Source organism: Bufo bufo, chromosome 8, assembly GCF_905171765.1.
Source record: "Bufo bufo chromosome 8, aBufBuf1.1, whole genome shotgun sequence".
Classification (NCBI taxonomy): domain Eukaryota; kingdom Metazoa; phylum Chordata; class Amphibia; order Anura; family Bufonidae; genus Bufo; species Bufo bufo.
The window spans coordinates 110,343,894-110,364,028 of record NC_053396.1 but is presented as its reverse complement, the minus strand read 5'-3'; the positions used below and the strand labels follow the sequence as shown (position 1 = coordinate 110,364,028).

The 20,135-nt window shown below is 40.5% G+C and overlaps 1 protein-coding gene across 1 annotated transcript in view; it reads left to right on the top strand.

The window, feature by feature from the left end:
• Window positions 1–20,135, top strand: part of ATP1B4 (ATPase Na+/K+ transporting family member beta 4) — a 72,937-nt gene that overhangs the window by 31,845 nt on the left and 20,957 nt on the right. Inside the window, exon 4 of the mRNA XM_040405711.1 lies at window positions 7,354–7,482. Within this exon, the coding sequence (XP_040261645.1) occupies window positions 7,354–7,482 (129 nt within the window). The remainder of the gene's footprint in view (window positions 1–7,353; window positions 7,483–20,135) is intronic.

Sequence of the window (20,135 nt, the reverse complement as noted above, 5' to 3'; positions counted from 1 at the left end):
ATGTTGTAATAGTGGGCAGTTGTAAATATACCTAGTTCATCATGCATGGCCTGAAAACAACCAGCCTGGTAGCAGCTCATCAAATGAGTAGACAATCTCGTTATCATATCAATGAATTCACAAACATTTTCATCAATCTTTTTGCCATGTTGCATAAAAAGATTTTCCATAGAGTGATTGTGTGGTCTAGTTAACGTCTAAGAACTAAAGGGCATGTTCAGTTCAAGCTGTGACCCTCCTCTATTACCAAGAGAAGAGTTGAGTTCTGCACCAATAAATAGAAGGAAGCTGTGGTACTCATGACAGTAAAGTCTCAATTTCTTTATTAATCCATAAAACTGGGTAAATACAGGTGCAAAAGATGTGGTATAGGCAACAGCCGTTTAGCAGCAATGCACTTCAGGGCCTTTAGAAGCAAATTGCTGTGAAATGGCTGTACTGTTTGTGAACAGCCCGACTTTGTCTGGAACTGTAAGACCGTGCTGCACAGAAATTATGTTTTTTGGTGCCAGTTGAAAGACACGATTACCCATTGAATAAGTGTTTGCTCGTTGTTCGTGTGAGGCCAGTTATCAGGAACTAGCATTTTTGCAAATGCTCATCCTTGATAATTGGTCCGATTATTTGTCCCTGTTAAATAACCTTTAGGGTTTATTCAAAAAAGGCAGATTTGTTGTCCAAATTACTGCAACTGGAAATCTAGCCTATACAGTGGCATGCAAAAGTTTGGGCAATCCTAGTCAAAATGACTGTTACTATGAACAGTTGTTAAGAAATTTGTAGATGAAATCATCTACAAAAGGCATAAAGGTAAAGATGAAACACACTTTTCAACATTTTAAGCAATATTAGTGCATTATTTTAGTTTTGGAGTGAAAAAAAGGAAACTAATACCTTGCGAAAGTATGGGAACTTAAGAAGATCTGAGCACTCAGATAATTGTGATTGAGTTCTTTAAATAGCCTGTTATGGTTAAGGCTTGTTCACAATCACCAGGAAAGATGAGGTGATGCAAATTTCAAAGCTTTATAACTATCCAGACTACTCTAACCTTGTCCTAAAAACAGCAGCCATAGGTTCTTCTAAGCAGCTGCCTGACACTCTGAAAAGGGGTGAGGCCCACATAGCAGGTAAAGGCTATAAGAAGATAGCAAAGCGTTTTCAGATTTCCTCAGTTCAAAATTTGAAATGGCAGTTAACAAGAACAGGAAAGAAGGTCTGAAAGACCAAGAAAAATTTTAGAGACAGCTGTTCGTAGGATTGCTAGAAAGGCAAATCAGAACCCGCACTTGACTGCAAAAGACCTTCAGGAAGATTTGGCAGACTCAGAAGATGTGGTACATTGTTCAGCGACACAAATTTGGTGTTCATGGAAGAGTCATCAGAAGAAATCCTCTCCTGTGTCCTCACCACAAAATTCAGCATCAGAAGGTTGCAAAAGAACATTTAAATAAGCCTGATGCATTTTGGAAACAAGTCCTGTGGACAGAAGAGGTTAAAATTGAACACTTTGGCCACAATGTTTGGAGAAAAAAAGGTACAGACTTTCATGAAATGAACACCTCTTCAACCATTAAGCATGGGGGTGAATCAATCATGCATTTGGGTTGTGTTGCAGCTAATGGCACGGTGGATGATTTCACAGGTAGAGAGAAGAATGGATTTGATGAAAATCCAGCAAATTCTGGAAGAAAACATAACACCAATTGTAAAGAAGCTGAAGTTGAAAAGAGGATGGCTTCTACAAATGTTTAATGATCCTAAACACACCCCAAAATCCACAATAAGTGCAAGCTGAAGGTTTTACCATGACCGTCACACTCTCCTGATTTGAATATCATTAAAAATTTGTGGATAGACTTCAAAAGAGCAGTGCATGCAAGATGACCCAGGAATTTCACCAAACTGGAAGACTTTTGCAAGGAAGAATGGATAAAAAAGACTTTTGGCTGGATACAAAAAGTGTTTACAAGCTGTGATACTTGCCAGAGGGTGCTATTAGGTACTAACCATGCAAGGTGCCCAAAATTTGGCAAAAGTTTTGATTCTATTTGATTTCTATGTAAAAGATAAAAAAAAAAAAAAAGTTTTTGCTTAAAATACAAAGGGAATGTGTCATCTTTAACTATATATACTTGCTTAACTGTTCACAGTAACAGTAATTTCGACCTGGGGTGCCCACACTTATGCATGCCACTGTACATCTGAATGTGGTTGTTTCTGCAGCACGCACATAGATTTCTGCAAGCACCATTCAGATAAAAGGGATAGTTGCATATGACTGTGTCCTAAATGTCACCATTGAAAAATGTTATAGTGGTATCTTGGGGCAAAATACTATATATGCCCCCAAACAATGTAGATCCCATAGAATAACAGATGATTAAGGGGCTATAATGAGAATAGTTGGACGAAATCCCATTTTTACACTATTAAATAAACAAATTCCTCATGAAATGGGATACTGGCAGCTGCAAATCTCAAATGACAAGCAAGACACAGTATCTAAAACATTATATATACGAGAGGAGGTGTCGCACTGAATGAATATAAAGCCGTTTACAGAATGCAATGTGTATATGTATACTAACCCACTCACCGTCCACTGCAAAACATTTCTCAGTGTAATGAAAGAATGTACAAGGGTGAGTCAAAAAGTATCCGCACTCTGACTGTAGAATTTATTTTAATCAACTTTCAGAAAATACAAATGCATCATTTTTCAATGTAGTCTCCCTGTTTTTCGATACGCTTTGACCATCTGTCAACAAGCTTTCCTATTCCCTCATTTAAAAATGTTTTAGACTAAGCTGCGAGCTACAAATGCACCGCTGTCCTATTATCATTATGGGTCATTGCATAGGCAGAGCCATGACTGATTTGAAAAAGATTTGCCACATAATCCTCGTCTATCCAACTGAATTAGTTCTCATGCACACTAAATATCATCATCAGACGTGGACGGGTGTCCGGCTCCTTCTTTGAACTTCCTTGTACTTCTTTATCCATTCACACACACTTCTTCGCGACAAAACACTTTCTCTATGCTGTGCACAAAGTCTTCGATAATTATCGGCGCTGGACACATCCTCAGACCACAAAAAAAAAAAAAAAAATTACTGCTAGAGATGAGCGTATCAACTTCAGATGAAACATCCGAAGTCAATTTGCATAAAACTTCGTTTGAATACTATACAGAGCGAGTGCGCCGTACAGTATTAGAATGTATTGGTTCCTATGACCCGAAGTTATTACTTCGCTAAGTCTCGCGAGACTTCGGGTAATAACTTCAAAAATTAATTTCTACTGTTAAAAACCTTTTCCTGAACTCGGGTTCGGTTCCAAGGTACCCTAATTACTGCACGTTGCTGTTATTTTGTGCAAATTAAAAGTGGGGCAGCCATTGTTTCTCATACAGCAGTCATAAATGAAGTAACACATTCAAATCTGTACAGAAGTGAGAAGGGAGATTATGTCAAAAATTAAGTATTTGTTTTTTCTGAAAGTTTATAAAAATATATTCTACAGCCACAGTGCAGATAATTTTTGACTCACCTTGTGTGTGTATACATTATAGATATATGTATATACTGAATCAACCCTTTAGTTATGCATTTTTAACATTCACTGTTCCTTCATTTTGGGAAGATATAGTGTCATTCACTGAGCTATCCACCCTCAACTACAACATCAGTGACTAGGGGATTTTATTAGTGCTGGATCAACAGGGATCCAGGATACCATATTCACTGCACTGCCAAGATGTATCAAATGATGCTTACCCCCTGAAACAGAAGCTGAATATATCACAGGCCACTAGGACTGAGTACTTAGGTTCTGAACAGATCAGTGAAAATCAGAAGTCAGTTGCTTAATATACCACTGACCACCAGGAACTGGTCATTTAAAACGCCACTTCCACCACAGACTAGGCCATAAATGTATAAATGGCCACCAGAGATTTGGTCAGTAGAACAAGTTGACTGGAGAACTACATTCATAGAGGCAAAAGACAAGAAATAGCTATTGCCGTCTTAATATTTTAGGATACAATGCATAAAGAGTCAGGGGACAAAGCCTAAAGTCCATAGGTCTCTAGTTATAACAATGTAGTCAGGTTTAACGTAAGTTTTAATGACTGATGTAAGAAAAGAATTCTGAAACACATTAAAGAAAGTCTGTCACCAGGAAATTCACATTTGAACCAGGCACAATGACTTGTCTAGCTCAGATCAATGTAATGATACCCATCATTAAGTGATCTGTTGCTTCATTCTGGAGAAAAGTTATTTTAATCCATATGCAAATGAGTAGTTAAGTGCACCAAGGGCGGGCCTAAACCACTATGTGCATCCTTGCTTCCCCTGCCAGCCCCTCTGTTTCTTGATTGACAAGTTACTGCATAGTTATCTTGCCTGTGCCTATTAGGCATGATCTCAAATCAACTTAAAGGGAACCTGTCACATTGAACATGGTGTCTGTGTAGGGACCTGGAGCAGGGATACTTTAAAGTCTGGACATTTGTGGACATTTGCCTGTTTCCCCTATGCAATGTCTCATTACTTTATTTCACTTTAAAGGGTTAACTGGCACTGATGTATACTGTTTAATGCTGTGTAAATGCATTTTATATGTTGTGATATATCCTCCTCATTTGCACTGTATTTGCATGGCACTGTGGAAAGGGTTAATAGACACTGAGAGACTTTTGGGACTTTAAATGAGAAGCTGGTAATTTTCCACAGTTACCATTAGGTTTAAAGAATAGCATGTTTTGGGTGGAAAAAGTCAGACTTGTTTACCACCAAAACTATACAGACTGACCTTTTGAATGTCTGGTTTAGCACTGTTGTTATGTCTGAAAAACTGTTTATGTCTGGAAAAACTTCTGTGTCATTGCCGTTGAGTATCATTGAGGCTCTAATGTAAGTCTTTGAGAGATGGAAAGTGTAACATTGTATTTGTTTGTGCTGAGTTTCTCCACTCCACACCTACCACTAGAAGGTTCTAGTACAGCCAGAAACTGTATATAAGGAGAGCAGTTAGGGACCAGTGCTTAGAGGGGGAGACTCTGCCAATCTGCATGAGAGACCAGAAGAAGATACTGAGACCATGGGTCACCAGCCCTGTGACCAAGTAGCCACCCAGACTACTGATCTACAGACAGTGGGCCTCTAGCTTTTGACCTAGGTACCAGCCTTCTGAGAGAGAGGGACAGCTAGCTCAGGCCTTTCCTCAGCATCAAACCCTTCTTCTGCCAGGGTGGAGACTGGAGAAGCCAGCCCTATGCCATGTCTATATTGTTTTGCACCTGAATTCCTCTAGTAAATAAGCACCCTGGTTTACTGCAGACCCTGACTCTCTGGACTTATTTCCCATTGGAGTGCACCACGCCTTACCATCCCTTCCAGAGAGTAGCAACAAGTGGTGACACCTCAAAAGTGTCTGAGGGACCCAGTGTAGCATTCGGGTCACCCCAAACCTGGCCACTGCATTTGAGATGCAAGCAGCATGTTACAGAGCAGGAGAAACCGAGTAGATTGATATATAGTTTTGTGAGTAAAGATTTAGCACAACGTGTAATTTATTAAAATTCCTGTTGATTCTGGGCTTTGAAGTCCAGGAGGAGGTCCTATTAGTGATTGAGAGCCTTCCCTCTATGACTGTGAATACAGAGATAGCTGTCAATCACTGATTGGACCGCCTCCTTGACTCCAAAGACCAGAATAAGCAGGAATTTAAATTAATGAAATATGTTATACTGAATCTTTTGAGTTAATTTTTTCACTTTGAGTGACACGGCTAGGCAGTGAAAATTTTTTGATGCCTAGAGCTGTCAATCAAAGTGGAGAGGGCATAGCAGTTGCAGAGAGAGCTGAACCTCTAGGTGTAACGGCAATGCCCCCATTGCTTCTAGAGGCTTATTTGCATATATTACAATTTAATTTTTCTCAGCAATGTGGGTGAATATGAACATGGGACCAACACAGAGGCCAAGCACACATGCAACAGGTCAGCCAGTTTCAAATCTGCTGCCCTTTAAACCCTTCCAGACATCTGCCGCACATGTATGGCAGATGTCAGGTCTTTAAAGACGGCACCCACTCTGGAGCTGTGTGAGCGCCATAGCTACCGGGTGACTGCTGTTTGATATAGCAGACACCCGCGGCTAATGTCCGCGATCAGCGATAATACCAATCATTGACATTAAACCCTCAGATGCTGTGGTCAAATGTGACCATGGCATCTGAGAGGCCAGAAACACAGAAGTGTGCGCTTCTCGGGCAGCAACGTCTTCCCGTCTAAGTAATGAGCCTGAACCTGTACTAGCCTTCCAGGCTTATTACTTGTATATTACAATTCAAGCCAGGAGATGGCAGCACTGAATTGTAACATGCCAATCTATGTATAGAGTAATGGAGAAAATTCCATTACTCTATACAAATTGCAATCTGATGATTGAATGTTTTGGTCCTTTTGGGGACCTTAAAAAAAGTTAAAAAAAAAAAATTCTAAAAAAAAATATATAAAAATTCTAATCACCCCCCTTTCCCCAAAATGAAAATACTTAAACAATTTAAAAAAATCAACATCATCGGGCATCACCTAGTATGAAAACGCCCGAACTATTAAAATATATAAAAACTTATCCCATTCAGTGAATGGCATAATGGAAAAATAAAATAAAAATGTCCGATTTGCCTTTTTTTCATCACTTTACTTCTCGAACAAAATTAATAAAAAGTGATCAAAAAGTCCTACACACCCCAAAATGGTATTAACAAAACCTACAGATCGTCTCGCAAAAAATGAGCCCCCAAACATCACCATAGACACAACTTTAAAAAGTTAAAGGGGTCAGAATATGGCAATAAAAAGAAAAAAATTATTTGTTAAAAATGTATTTTATTTTTTTCTGTATTAAAACGCAACAAAAACTATACATATGTGGTATCGCCAGATTCGTACTGAACTGGAGAATGAAGATAACAAGTCAGTTTTACCACATAGTGAACACTGTAAAAACAAAACCCATAAAACTGTGGAGGAATTGCATTTTTCTTTCCAATTTCACCCCATTTGGATTTTTTTTACTTCCAGCATCCCACTACATTCTAATCAACAAGAAATGGTGCCATTAGAAAGTACAATTTGTTTAGCAAAAAATCAAGTCTTCATATGGCTATGTGAATATAAAAATAAAAAAAAGTTATGGCTTCGGGAGGGCAGGGATCAAAAAACGAAAGCGCAAAAACTGAAAATAGCTGCATCAGGAAAAAGTTTATAGCAGGTTTGCTTTTTTGATGCTCATAAGCACATCAGCCATTTATTTCAGTTTTATTTTCTTTCCAGCTCAGATACTTCTATTTTACCTTATACTTTACGGATTTCTAGCTGGGATGTTTGCATTATGTATCTATGGACTGCTTCTCACAATAAGCCCATATGTACCTACTTGCAGAGACAGAGTCTTTCCACCTGGTAAGTTCTGTTTTATTCAGATATCAATTTTAATTTTTTATAAAGAACATTTGTGTTGACTGATTTATTTTTATTGGCATAGTTAAAGATCATACTTAGATTTTGTCATGAAATAGATTTTTAATCTTCTTGTACATCTTGGTGCTGTGTAGAAAGAGCCAAACTAGCTCTATAGCTCCACATCGGAAGGGTAACTATAGGGCAGTGATGGCGAACCTATGGCACGGGTGCCAGAGGTGGCACTCAGAGCCCTCTCTGTGGGCACCCGCACTGTGAAAAAAGTCTATGGTGTACCAATATGCCTTAGACTTTTCCTGCCATTCATCAGCGCAGGGCGCACTATGAACAGCACAGGCAGCGCAGGGCGCACTATGAACAGCACAGGCAGGGCACTGAATGTAGGCAGGCTTTAATAGCTAAATGATAAAGTACATGGAATATATACTATATTGAACTATAGTATTCAGGTTAAATTGCCATGTTGGCACTTTACGATAAATAAGTGGGTTTTGGGTTGCAGTTTGGGCACTTGGCCTCTAAAAGGTTCGACATCACTGCTATAGGGGGTTCAGATGTTGTGGTCATACTGGGTCCTGGAGACTATAGGAGCCCAAAATGTCTATCTGTCCCATATGAGGAAACCAATGCTATAGATCAGGCATGCTCAACCTGCGGCCCTCCAGCTGTTGCAAAACTACAACTCCCATCATTCCCCGACAGTCTACAGCTATCAGCCTACAGAAGGGTATGGTGGGAGTTGTAGTTTTACAACAGCTGGAGGCCCGCAGGTTGAGCATCCCTGCTATAAATGATGAATGATGTAGGCGGCCTGGAATATCAAGTTATAATTATGATAAATATCAACTCCTATATTCTAGAACTGAAATGGTATAATCCCCCTGAAAAAACAGTCAACACGGAATGCCTAAATGAAGTTGGTGGTTATATAATACCTCATTACTATTTCGTTGAAATCACACAGACGCTGCCACATTTGTGGTTATGTGAATTTGGAACATTAGCCTTGTTTGCACCATTGTAATGTTACATGTGACTATTTTTAAAGCAGGAATTCATTTTGGCCCTCGGTTTAGTGGCCATGTTCAAAGGGCACACTACATTCTCCGGGATCATGATAAATAGAATGGCACAGGATTCTCATCCTGACCTTATGAACTCCATTTAGCCCTCTCTGCAATGTCTCTACTCTCAGAAGTGTGACCTTGTGGAGTAACCATATCTCCCAGTGACTTCACTTCCTGAAAACGTTTCTGAAGACTGTGTTTATGAGCCTGAATTCTAACGTGGCCCTACTATTAATAACTTGTGAAAAGTGAAGGCACTTGTAAGGCAAGCCGGAGAATTCTGTATCTGTATCGCTGTATTTTGCTCCATTCAGCTTTCCCTCAACCCTGACCAGTTTCCCTGTCCCATCCCCTCAAATATGACGAATAAAAGAATTAAATATAGCCACGATCGGACTGGCACCAATCCTCTGATGATTATTTCTGGAAATATTACTACTACAATAGATAGAAAATAAAATAATAATAATAAATGTATAATGAATAGTAATCAACTTTTTTCTCTTTCACACCCACCTAAAAATTCGTAGAGGCCATAGTTATAAAAGTGTGATAAAATATAGATATAAAATCATAGTAAAAGAGAAGAATTGTGACCAAAGACTCACTTAACCAGGGAGGTGTTTCGTGGGATAAAGCTCAAGACACCCACAAAACTGACCTCCCTCGCCTGGATCGGTCATAGAATCTTAGGAAGAACGGCAATTCCTTTAATAGTAGCACAGGTATGGCTCAACGCATTTCGGGGTTACATTAATCCCCCTTCATCAGGAGCAGTCACAAAACATGAACATACATACAAGACAGAACATATGGTGGATAAAAAGATACAAAAAAAATGGCAAAATCGAAGTATGTGATGTCATTTCCGGTTTCAGAACTCATGCGTTCCACTGTGGAACGCATCTGTTTTCTGAATATATACAAATCAATATGGGGAAAGGACAAACACATCCTTCGTATTCAAAATAAGAAGGGAAGAAATGAGACCTGGATGGTGGCATTTTTAGATGTCAGGGGGAGTCCGGGGCTGGAGGAACGTCCTTGCCAGAGTCAGCGGAACCGGAAGTGGAGGTACTTCCAGTCCGATCGTGGTGGAACGAAATCGTGGAACGCAATCGTGGAACTCAAGGGTTCCATTGCGCATGAGTGGAGCACACAGCTGGAACGCAAGTGCGCAAGGAATGTCCTTGCCAGAATCAGCGGAACCGGAAGGGAGGCACTTCCGGTCCGATCATGGTGGAATGTAGTCGTGGAACTCAAGGGTTCCAATGCTCATGCATGGGGCGCACCGCTGGAACGCAATTGCGCTACTATCTGCTCTGCATTCCGTACATCTCAAGAATAGATGTACTCTTCGATATAGTAGATTTTTTACTTTTTATATCGCGAAGGGAAGAGAAATTGATGAATTGAGGAGAGGCTGTTTATTAATTATACCAATAAAAAGGTGTTAAAAAAAAAGACAAAAATAAAAAAAATATATATATATTATATATATATATAAAAACATATTTAAGCATATATATAAAAATATATGGATAACTATGCAAAACATAAAAAAATATATATAAAAAAACATATAAAAAGGTATTAATAATAAATAATAGATAAATAAATGGATGTGCAGATACCAACAGATAAGAAATAAATATATAAATAAAAAAATAAATAGATATATTTCCATAATCATTGAACCATATTGATTGATACTGTTGGCTATTAAGAATTCATGGAGGTATTTCTATACTTTGTAAGAAGGTACCTGGAATCATTGTGGATGGAAGGTATGTGTCACCGAGGTTCCTGGCCTGGTTGAAGTAAGAGCCAGTATTTTATGTGTCAGCAGCAGCTATTGCTAACTGACACCTTGAGATTTAGCATGGCTGTCATAGCTGATTCGGGACAGCTCTTACTGGGAATAGGTGGGTGACTACTCCCCATGTTCAAGGCCGGGTTTTGCCAGGTATAAAAACCAGCCAGCACTGCCCGGTGTGTGGATTTAACTCCCTCTGACAGTGGAGCTCAGGAGTCTGTGTGCTGTGAACTGAGGGCTGTGCTGGGATTTGAGGTTTGAGTCGGGCTGGAGGACTCAGGCCCCTCTAAAGGCGAACAGGCCGCCTATGGACTTGATGAGGCTGAACTGCTAACAGGGTGTGAATTAACACCCAGGAGAAAAGGTGACTTTTATTGTTTATGGACTTTCCTTGTGTGTGAACAAACAGCAAGCCACCTGTGTTTTGCGATACACCTTATCTGCATTTTGTTATATACCAATGTATGAATAAACACCGCTGTTTGATTCAAGAACTGTGCACTTTGCCTCTATACTGCATCCGCTAGTCCTAACTACCAGAGCGAATCCCCACAACTTATAAAACTGAATATTAATGTATATATAAATAAACAAAAGACGACCGTGTCTGGTCCTTGTTTTTATTGTGTTGAATTCATGTAACCCTTAATAAGTGATTTAGTGTCGATTGGAGACAGGTCAGATCTGATTCAAGACGGGTCAAAGATAATTGATAACATGGTGATATGTTGGGATCATTCCTTTGCAGTATCAGTATTTTCTGGTAATAAGGGTAATATCTATATTAGTGGGATTAGTAGTTGACATACAGTACAGACCAAAAGTTTGGACACACCTTCTCATTCAAAGAGTTTTCTTTATTTTCATTACTATGAAAATTGTAGATTCACACTGAAGGCATCAAAACTATGAATTAACACATGTGGAATTATATACATAACAAACAAGTGTGAAACAACTGAAAATATGTCATATTCTAGGTTCTTCAAAGCAGCAACCTTTTGCTTTGATTACTGCTTTGCACACTCTTCGCATTCTCTTGATGAGCTTCAAGAGGTAGTCCCCTGAAATGGTTTTCACTTCACAGGTGTGCCCTGTTAGGTTTAATAAGTGGGATTTCTTGCCTTATAAATGGGGTTGGGACCATCAGTTGCGTTGAGGAGTAGTCAGGTGGATACACAGCTGATAGTCCTACTGAATAGACTGTTAGAATTTGTATTATGGCAAGAAAAAAGCAGCTAAGTAAAGAAAAACGAGTGGCCATCATTACTTTCACCCCTTAAGGACACACGACGTATCGGTACGGCATGTTTCCCGAGTCCTTAAGGACACATGACGTACCGGTACGTCATGTGTTGTTCCGATCACTGCCGCCCGGCCGGCTGTGATCAGAACAAGGTGCCTGCTCAAATCATTGAGCAGGCACCTCGGCTAAATGCGCGGGGGGGTCCCGTGACCCCCCCATGTTGGCGATCGCAACAAACCGCAGGTCAATTCAGACCTGCGGTTTGTTGCGCTTTCTGCAGTTTCTGATCGGGATCAGAAACTTTAGTATTCCTAAAATACATATGTGTCACCCCCCCTGCACCCCTGAATGATGATATGGTGGCGGGAGGTGCAGGGGGGGTGTTGCGGGCGGTGGGGGTGGTGCGGGAGGCGGGCGGTGCGGCAGGCGGGATCGCGATCACCCGCCTGCCTCCCCTTGAAAATTCATTGGTGTACAGTGGTTATACCAGAGTGTCAGCACATTGCTGACACTCTGGTATAAACGGCTGACATCTGTGATGCGATGTCAGCCGTTTAACCCTTTCCATACCGCGGTCCGTACGGACCACTGTATGGAAAAGGTTAACAGCTCAGGGAGCTCCCTCCCTCTCCCATCGGGGGGCTGCTGTGCCTTTGCAGCCCCCCGATGGAGAGGGAGAGGGCCCCCAGACAGCCCCCAGAGAGCCCCCCTCCTTACCCTTCCCCGTCTGCGCAGTTCTGGCCACTACTGAGCAGACGGGGAAGGTTCCCATGGCAACAGGACGCCGTCTCAGGCATCCTGCTGTCCATGGTGCTGAACAGATCTGTGCTAAAGGCATAGATCTGTTTAGACAAAGTGTAAGTAAAATACAGTACAGTACACTATATAGTGTACTGTACTGTATTATACAGACATCAGACCCACTGGATCTTCAAGAACCAAGTGGGTCTGGGTCCAAAAAAAAGTGAAAAAAATAAAATTCCCTACACATGTTTGGTATCTCCGCGTCCATAACGACCTGATCTATAAAACGGTCATGTTACTTTACCCGAACGGTGAACGCCATAAAAATAAAAAATAAAAAACTATGATGAAATTGAAATTTTGCCCACCTTACTTCCCAAAAAAGGTCATAAAAGTGATCAAAAAAGTCGCATGTACGCCAAAATTGTAACAATCAAACCGTCATCTCATCCCGCAAAAATCATACCCTACCCAAGATAATCGCCCAAAAACTGAAAAAACTATGGCTCTTAGACTATGGAAACACTAAAACATGATTTTTTTTGTTTCAAAAATGAAATCATTGTGTAAAATTTACATAAATAAAAAAAGGTATACATATTAGGTATCGCCGCGTCCGTATCGACCGGCTCTATAAAAATATCACATGATCGAACCCTTCAGGTGACCACCATAAAAAAATAAAAATAAAAACGGTGTAAAAAAAGCCATTTTTTGTCATCTTACATCACAAAAAGTGTAATAGCAAGCGATCAAAAAATCATATGCACCCCAAAATAGTGCCAATCAAACCATCATCTCATCCCGCAAAAAATGAGACCCTACTTAAGATAATCGCCCGAAAACTGAAAAAACTATGGCTCTTAGATTATGGAGACACTAAAACTTTTTTTTTGTTTTAAAAATGAAATCATTGTGTAAAACTTACATAAATAAAAAAAATTGTATACATATTAGGTATCGCCGTGTCCGTGACAACCTGCTCTATAAAATTACCACATGATCTAACCTGTCAGATGAATGTTGTAAATAACGAAAAAATAAAACGGTGCCAAAAAAGCTATTTCTTGTTACCTTGCCGCACAAAAAGTGTAATATAGAGCAACCAAAAATCATATGTACCCTAAACTTGTACCAACAAAACTGCCACCCTATCCCGTAGTTTCTAAAATGGGGTCACTTTTTTTGAGTTTCTACTCTAGGGGTGCATCAGGGGGGCTTCAAATGGGACATGGTGTCAAAAAAACAGTCCAGCAAAACCTGCCTTCCAAAAACCGTATGGCATTCCTTTCCTTCTGCGCCCTGCCGTGTGCCCGTACAGCAGTTTACGACCACATATGGGGTGTTTCTGTAAACTACAGAATCAGGGCCATAAATAATGAGTTTTGTTTGGCTGTTAACCCTTTGTAACTGGAAAAAAAATATTAAAATGGAAAATCTGCCAAAAAAGTGAAATTTTGAAATTGTATCTCTATTTTCCATTAAATCTTGTGCAACACCTAAAGGGTTAACAAAGTTTGTAAAATCAGTTTTGAATACCTTGAGGGTGTAGTTTCTTAGATGGGGTCACTTTTATGGAGTTTCTACTCTAGGGGTGCATCAGGGGGGCTTCAAATGGGACATGGTGTCAAAAAACCAGTCCAGCAAAATCTGCCTTCCAAAAACCAAACGGCGCACCTTTCACTCTATGCCCCGCTGTGTGGCCGTACAGTAGTTTACGGCCACATATGGGGTGTTCCTGTAAACGGCAGAGTCAGGGCAATAAAGATACAGTCTTGTTTGGCTGTTAACCCTTGCTTTGTTAGTGGAAAAAATGGGTTAAAATGGAAAATTAGGCAAAAAAATGAAATTCTCAAATTTCATCCCCATTTGCCACTAACTCTTGTGCAACACCTAAAGGGTTAACAACGTTTGTAAAATCAGTTTTGAATACCTTGAGGGGTGTAGTTTCTAGAATGGGGTCATTTTTGGGTGGTTTCTATTATGTAAGCCTCTCAAAGTGACTTCAGACCTGAACTGGTCCCTAAAAATTGGGTTTTTGTAAATTTATGAAAAATTTCAAGATTTGCTTCTAAACTTCTAAGCCTTGTAACATCCCCAAAAAATAAAATATCATTCCCAAAATAATTCAAACATGGAGTAGACATATGGGGAATGTAAAGTCATCACAATTTTGGGAGGTATTACTATGTATTACAGAAGTAGAGAAACTGAAACTTTGAAATTTGGAAAGTTTTCCAAATTTTGGGTAAATTAGGTATTTTTTTATGCAAAAAATAAATACATTTTGACTTCATTTTACCAGTGTCATGAAGTACAATATGTGACGAAAAAACAATCTCAGAATGGCCTGGATAAGTCAAAGCGTTTTAAAGTTATCACCACTTAAAGTGACACTGGTCAGATTTTCAAAAAATGGCCTGGTCCTTAAGGTGAAATAAGGCTGTGTTCCTTAAGGGGTTAAGAAATGAAGGTCAGTCAGTCAGCCGAAAAATTGGGAAAACTTTGAAAGTAAGGGCTATTTGACCATGAAGGAGAGTGATGGGGTGCTGCGCCAGATGACCTAGCCTCCACAGTCACCGGACCTGAACTCAATCGAGATGGTTTGGGGTGAGCTGGACCGCAGAGTGAAGGCAAAAGGGCCAACAAGTGCTAAGCATCTCTGGGAACTCCTTCAAGACTGTTGGAAGACCATTTCAGGGGACTACCTCTTGAAGCTCATCAAGAGAATGCCAAGAGTGTGCAAAGCAGTAATCAAAGCAAAAGATGGCTACTTTGAAGAACCTAGAATATGACATATTTTCAGTTGTTCCACACTTGTTTGTTTTGTATATAATTCACATGTGTTAATTCATAGTTTTGATGCCTTCATAGTCATAAAAATAAAGAAAACTCTTTGAGTGAGAAGGTGTGTCCAAACTTTTGGTCTGTACTGTATTCCAAAGATTCGTTTAATCCGAAGAGAGATAAAGTATTCAGTCGGAATATCCAGTACATCTCCTTTCTGCATAGCTTTTGTGATGTTCTAAAAAGTGTCTAGGTATACTGTGCGTTAGTATTTTACGGTTGATGTTTGAGCAGTGTTTATTCATCCTCTCTCTCAGGGTTTGGGTGGTCCTACCAACATACTGTAGTCTACAAGGGCACTCTAGAAAAACGCAACAATAGACTCTATCCTTAATTTATCAACCTACTCTTCTTCTACAACACATTCTGAGACTTTTTTACCCCTACCACCAAACCTGTCGGACAGTCCTTTTTTTGGAAAACCGTCACCTACCATCACTCCGACAAACCTTACACCACCAACCAGAAAGATATTGTCCAGTGTTCAACTTCTCAGTCCTTTTTTCACTCGGACAGGCTCACCATCTGAGAAATTCCACCCCCCCCCCCCCCCCCCCCCCCAGCAAACAGAACCTGAAAATGACACATTTGTTCACTCCACTATTGTCATCACGAAAAAGGCAAAAAAAAACGAGTTAGAGGATGCAAAAAGAAAAAATCGAAATCTCTAAAGAAACAGTGACAAAGCCAGACGAACCCCTCCCCTTAGTTGACACCAAACCAAACCCTAATTTTAACAAAAAGAAGGAAAGTACTTCAACAGATCCCTCCATGCAAGAAAGAGAAAAAGGTATATTTAACCTTTCTAATTACACATTAAAGCCTGATTAAGTAAAATTGCTAAGTAAAGGCCTCTCTTTCTGCCCCACGAACGAACCCGATCCTTTCAAATTCTTCGTCAATTTAATTAAATTCATCTGCAAACTTACCTTGAAACAACATTTTACTATAAAGGAACTTACTAAACCCAACCAACAAAAAGAGAAAAACCCCACTTTTAACACAGAAAACAATACTCCTGAAGATACGGAAGACGTTCCATCTGAAACCAGGGAAGATTTTGTTGTTAGTAGCATAACTCCTTCACTACAAAAGCCCATTCCAATACCGTCTAACCTAAAAAATTAATCCGCGTTTTATCCTCTTGAAAGCAAAGGTCCCCACCTTAAAAACTAATATGGTACTTGACAACTTTAAGTTACTTTTCAATCCTGATCGTGACAAAACACTCCCCAAATTCAACAACTTTAACTCTCATGAGAAAAAAGCCCTAAACAGTCTTAGAAATAATAAAGAAATAGTTATTAAAAGTGCCGATACAGTGGCGGCATCGTCATTATGGACCACAAATACTATCTGGCCGAATCAAGAAGAATACTATCTGATCTTGACTACTACAGAGTTCTTGATAACGATCCCACGATACTTTAAAAAAAATTCCCTGACAGAACTGATAGATTTTGGATTTGCATCTGGTATTACAATTCCTTTCCACTACCCACCCGTCGATAGCACGCTTCCATTTTCTACCTAAAAATCACAAATCCATTGTTAATCTCCCTGGAAGACCCATTATATCTGGTATTGACTCTCTTACATCAAATCTCTCTGCATATGTCGATACATTTCTCCAAAAACACGTTCAACTACTTCCTTCTTACTTGAAAGATACATCCCATTAAATGGCAAAAGGAGTATATATGGGTCACTCTTGACATCATTTCTCTATATAGCAATATCCGACATGATCTGGGTCTCTTAGCCATAAAGCATTTCCTCGGAACAGATCCCAATATGCCTGATCCCCAAAAAGAATTTATCTTGAGAGCAATCGAGTTTATATTACATCATAACTATTTCACCTTCAATGAAGTCTTTTACATTCAGAGTAAGGGGACCCCAATGGGGACAAAATTTGCCCCTTCCTATGCAAATCTCTTCATGGGATTCTTTGAAAAACAATATGGTTTACTCTCTCATGCAAATATAAAGTTCTTTCGCCATTTTATTGACGATATCATTTTCATTTGGGGTGGTAGTGTAGATGAATTGGTATCATTTACTGAAAAACTTATTGGTAACGACTGGGGCCTGACCTTCAGTCTTGATTATAATCCCAGCGAAGCAATTTTCCTAGACATTTGCCTTACGTCAATATCCGATAAAATTACCACAAAAACCCACTTCAAAAAAGTAGACGTAAACAGTTATTTAGATTATACCAGCTGTCACCATCCCGTTTAGCCAAATGAAAAGAATAAGGAGAAACTGTTCTGCGAAATTAAATTTTTTTCCTTTTTAATAAATTTGCAAACATTTATAAAATTCAGTTTTAATTTTTTTTTTTATTAAGGGGTATTGGGTGCAGAATGATTGGGGAAAAACTTTGTTTATTTTATTTTAGCACAAGGCTTGAACATAGCAAAATATGAAAAAAGTGAAAGGGCCTGAAGATTTCTGAATGCATTCTACATACGGTTGTATGTTGTATGTTGTATGTATGTTGAAATGTATTCATCCCTTTTGTACATTTTAATACAAAAATACTGAATCACAGTCAAATTCTTCATAGCATCAAAAAAATGACCTACGTTCATTAGAATTCTTTACAAAAAAAACTGTATACATAACTCTTCACCTCGTCATAAGGGAAGTGAATTATTTAAAGGGGTTTTCCGGGAGCAGAAGTAGATGAGTTATCCTGAAGATAGGTCATTAATATCAGCTATTTGAAGAGGCTGCAGCACTCCAGTGAGCACAGAAGCATTCTCACAGCATTCCAAGCACAGTGCCATACATAGTATAGTGGCTGTTCTTGGTATCGCAGCCCAGGTTCATTCACTTGATTGGGGCAGAGCTGCACATAGACCATGTTTAACAGAGCACCAAAGGCGCACTCGGTCTCCCATCAGTCGCAGACCTGCTGCTTAGCTTTGGAAGCGAGGATCTGTGTTCAGCCTCGTTCCCAGGGCAGCTTTTGCTAGCTGGGAGGCTCCCTGCTCCTAGGTCTGCCTTGAGCGCCGAGCTGATCACTCGGTGCTCGACTTGTTTGTCTGTCGGTCATGTGACGCTAGCCACGTCACATGACCCTCACTGTGCTGTTCCTTTCATATTGAATTTCTGCACTGTATTATTTCTTGTTTTACCTATGTTGTTTAAGTCTATTGTTCTCTGCTGCCATCTGCTGGCCGGAATTTGTATGCTGCACGCCTCGTTCGTTGTCTATAAAGTTTTATCTCTGGGCGTGGTTTTAGCAGCCTTGGGCCTGGTCACTTCCTGTAGCCTTTTTCAGTGCTGCATTTCTTTGTGACTGGAGACACACACCTTGGCTTGTGAAGGCATCAGTTTTTGACCAGCAGTAGCCTCAGCAGTTGCCTCAGCAGTTAGCCTCAGAAAAGACATCCACATGACAGCATCTACTGTATTCCATCACTGTATGTCACTGCTCTGGATCAAATAAACCCCTGTTTGATTGCATCCTCATGTCTACGTCTGGATCCATCTAACCTGAGCATCTGCCGGTCCGGTCTGCTCCACTGCTTGGATACGAAGGTAGGACAGTCACAAAGCCATTATCATTTACACCTTCATTTGCCTTCATGTGGGGACAGAACAGTCAAAAACTGCCTTAAAGCCTTATACCCCAGTCAATATCCGTCTGAATGTCCAATGCCCGGCTGCAGGTTCCCTCAGAGCCCAGTGCCACACTCAGGAACCTCCCCTGCAACAGGCCCACTCCCAGCAAATCTGCCCAGCAACAGTGCATGTCCCATAAGTCTAAGGGGAAGCACGGCGTGTCCGCAGTAGATATACTCTCGCCTGGAAGTCCTCCACTACTCGCCAAGCCACTTTCTACATCCTATATTAACCCTTGCTTGCATGATATAAGAACTGTTCACGCACGCGGGGCCTCCCTTAAACCACAAAACCCCGCAATTCACTAAAAAGACTTTGGGAAACTCATCAGGGTGCCTCATCTGAGCCGCACTACAATTTTCAGCCCCCAATTCAAAAGTTTGATTTCTTAAAGAGACAGCGCACCTTAAATCAAAATGGCCGAAAAGGACCTTGTACAGTTCCCCAGCGATGAAACAAAGCAAATGCAACCTGATACTGATCATTATGAAGAGCTGGAGGTAGAAACCACACTTCCAGCAGACCAAGGCGCTCTCTCAAACCAACTATAAAGATCACAGAAAACTATCACACCAGGAAAGATGAGCTATGTGACAACCTGGAAGAGCTATGGGAACGAGTTTTCTCCCTCATATCAGGACTTAAGTCCTCCTCAGGCGATGCCACCAGTTTACAAGTTGCCGTCGGGCGGCTGAACGCAGCCCATGAAAGATACAAGAGATTGTCCACAAGGTATATAACCTTTTTAAAAGACTCTAATATTGAAGAAGCCCCGTCAGAGTTGTGCAAGGCAGAATCAATAGACAGACAAAGAGACGCCATGGTGCTGGACGCTAAAGATAAAGTGGAACTCCGCATCTCTCATTTACAAGAAACCAGATCACACAGATCACATTCGTCCAAACATTCCTCACGGTCCTACAGATCATCATGCTCTAGAAGCTCCAACCTGAGCGACAGATTACTAGAGGCCCGCATAAATGCAGAGCTATCCAAAGTGAGGCGTTCCTTCACCGAAAAAGAAGTCCTTGCGAGAACAGAAGCACAGACGGCGGCGGCCAAGAGGGCAGAAGCGGAGGCAGAAGCCAAGAGGGCAGAAGCGGAGGTAGAAGCCAAGAGGGCAGAAGCGGAGGCAGAAGCCAAGAGGGCAGAAGCGGAGGCAGAAGCCAAGAGGGCAGAAGCGGAGGCAAAAGCCAAGAGGGCAGAAGCAGAGGCTCGAATAAAGATCCTTGAATCAGAGAGGGAAGAGGAAATCGCATTAGCAAGAGTAAGACTACTT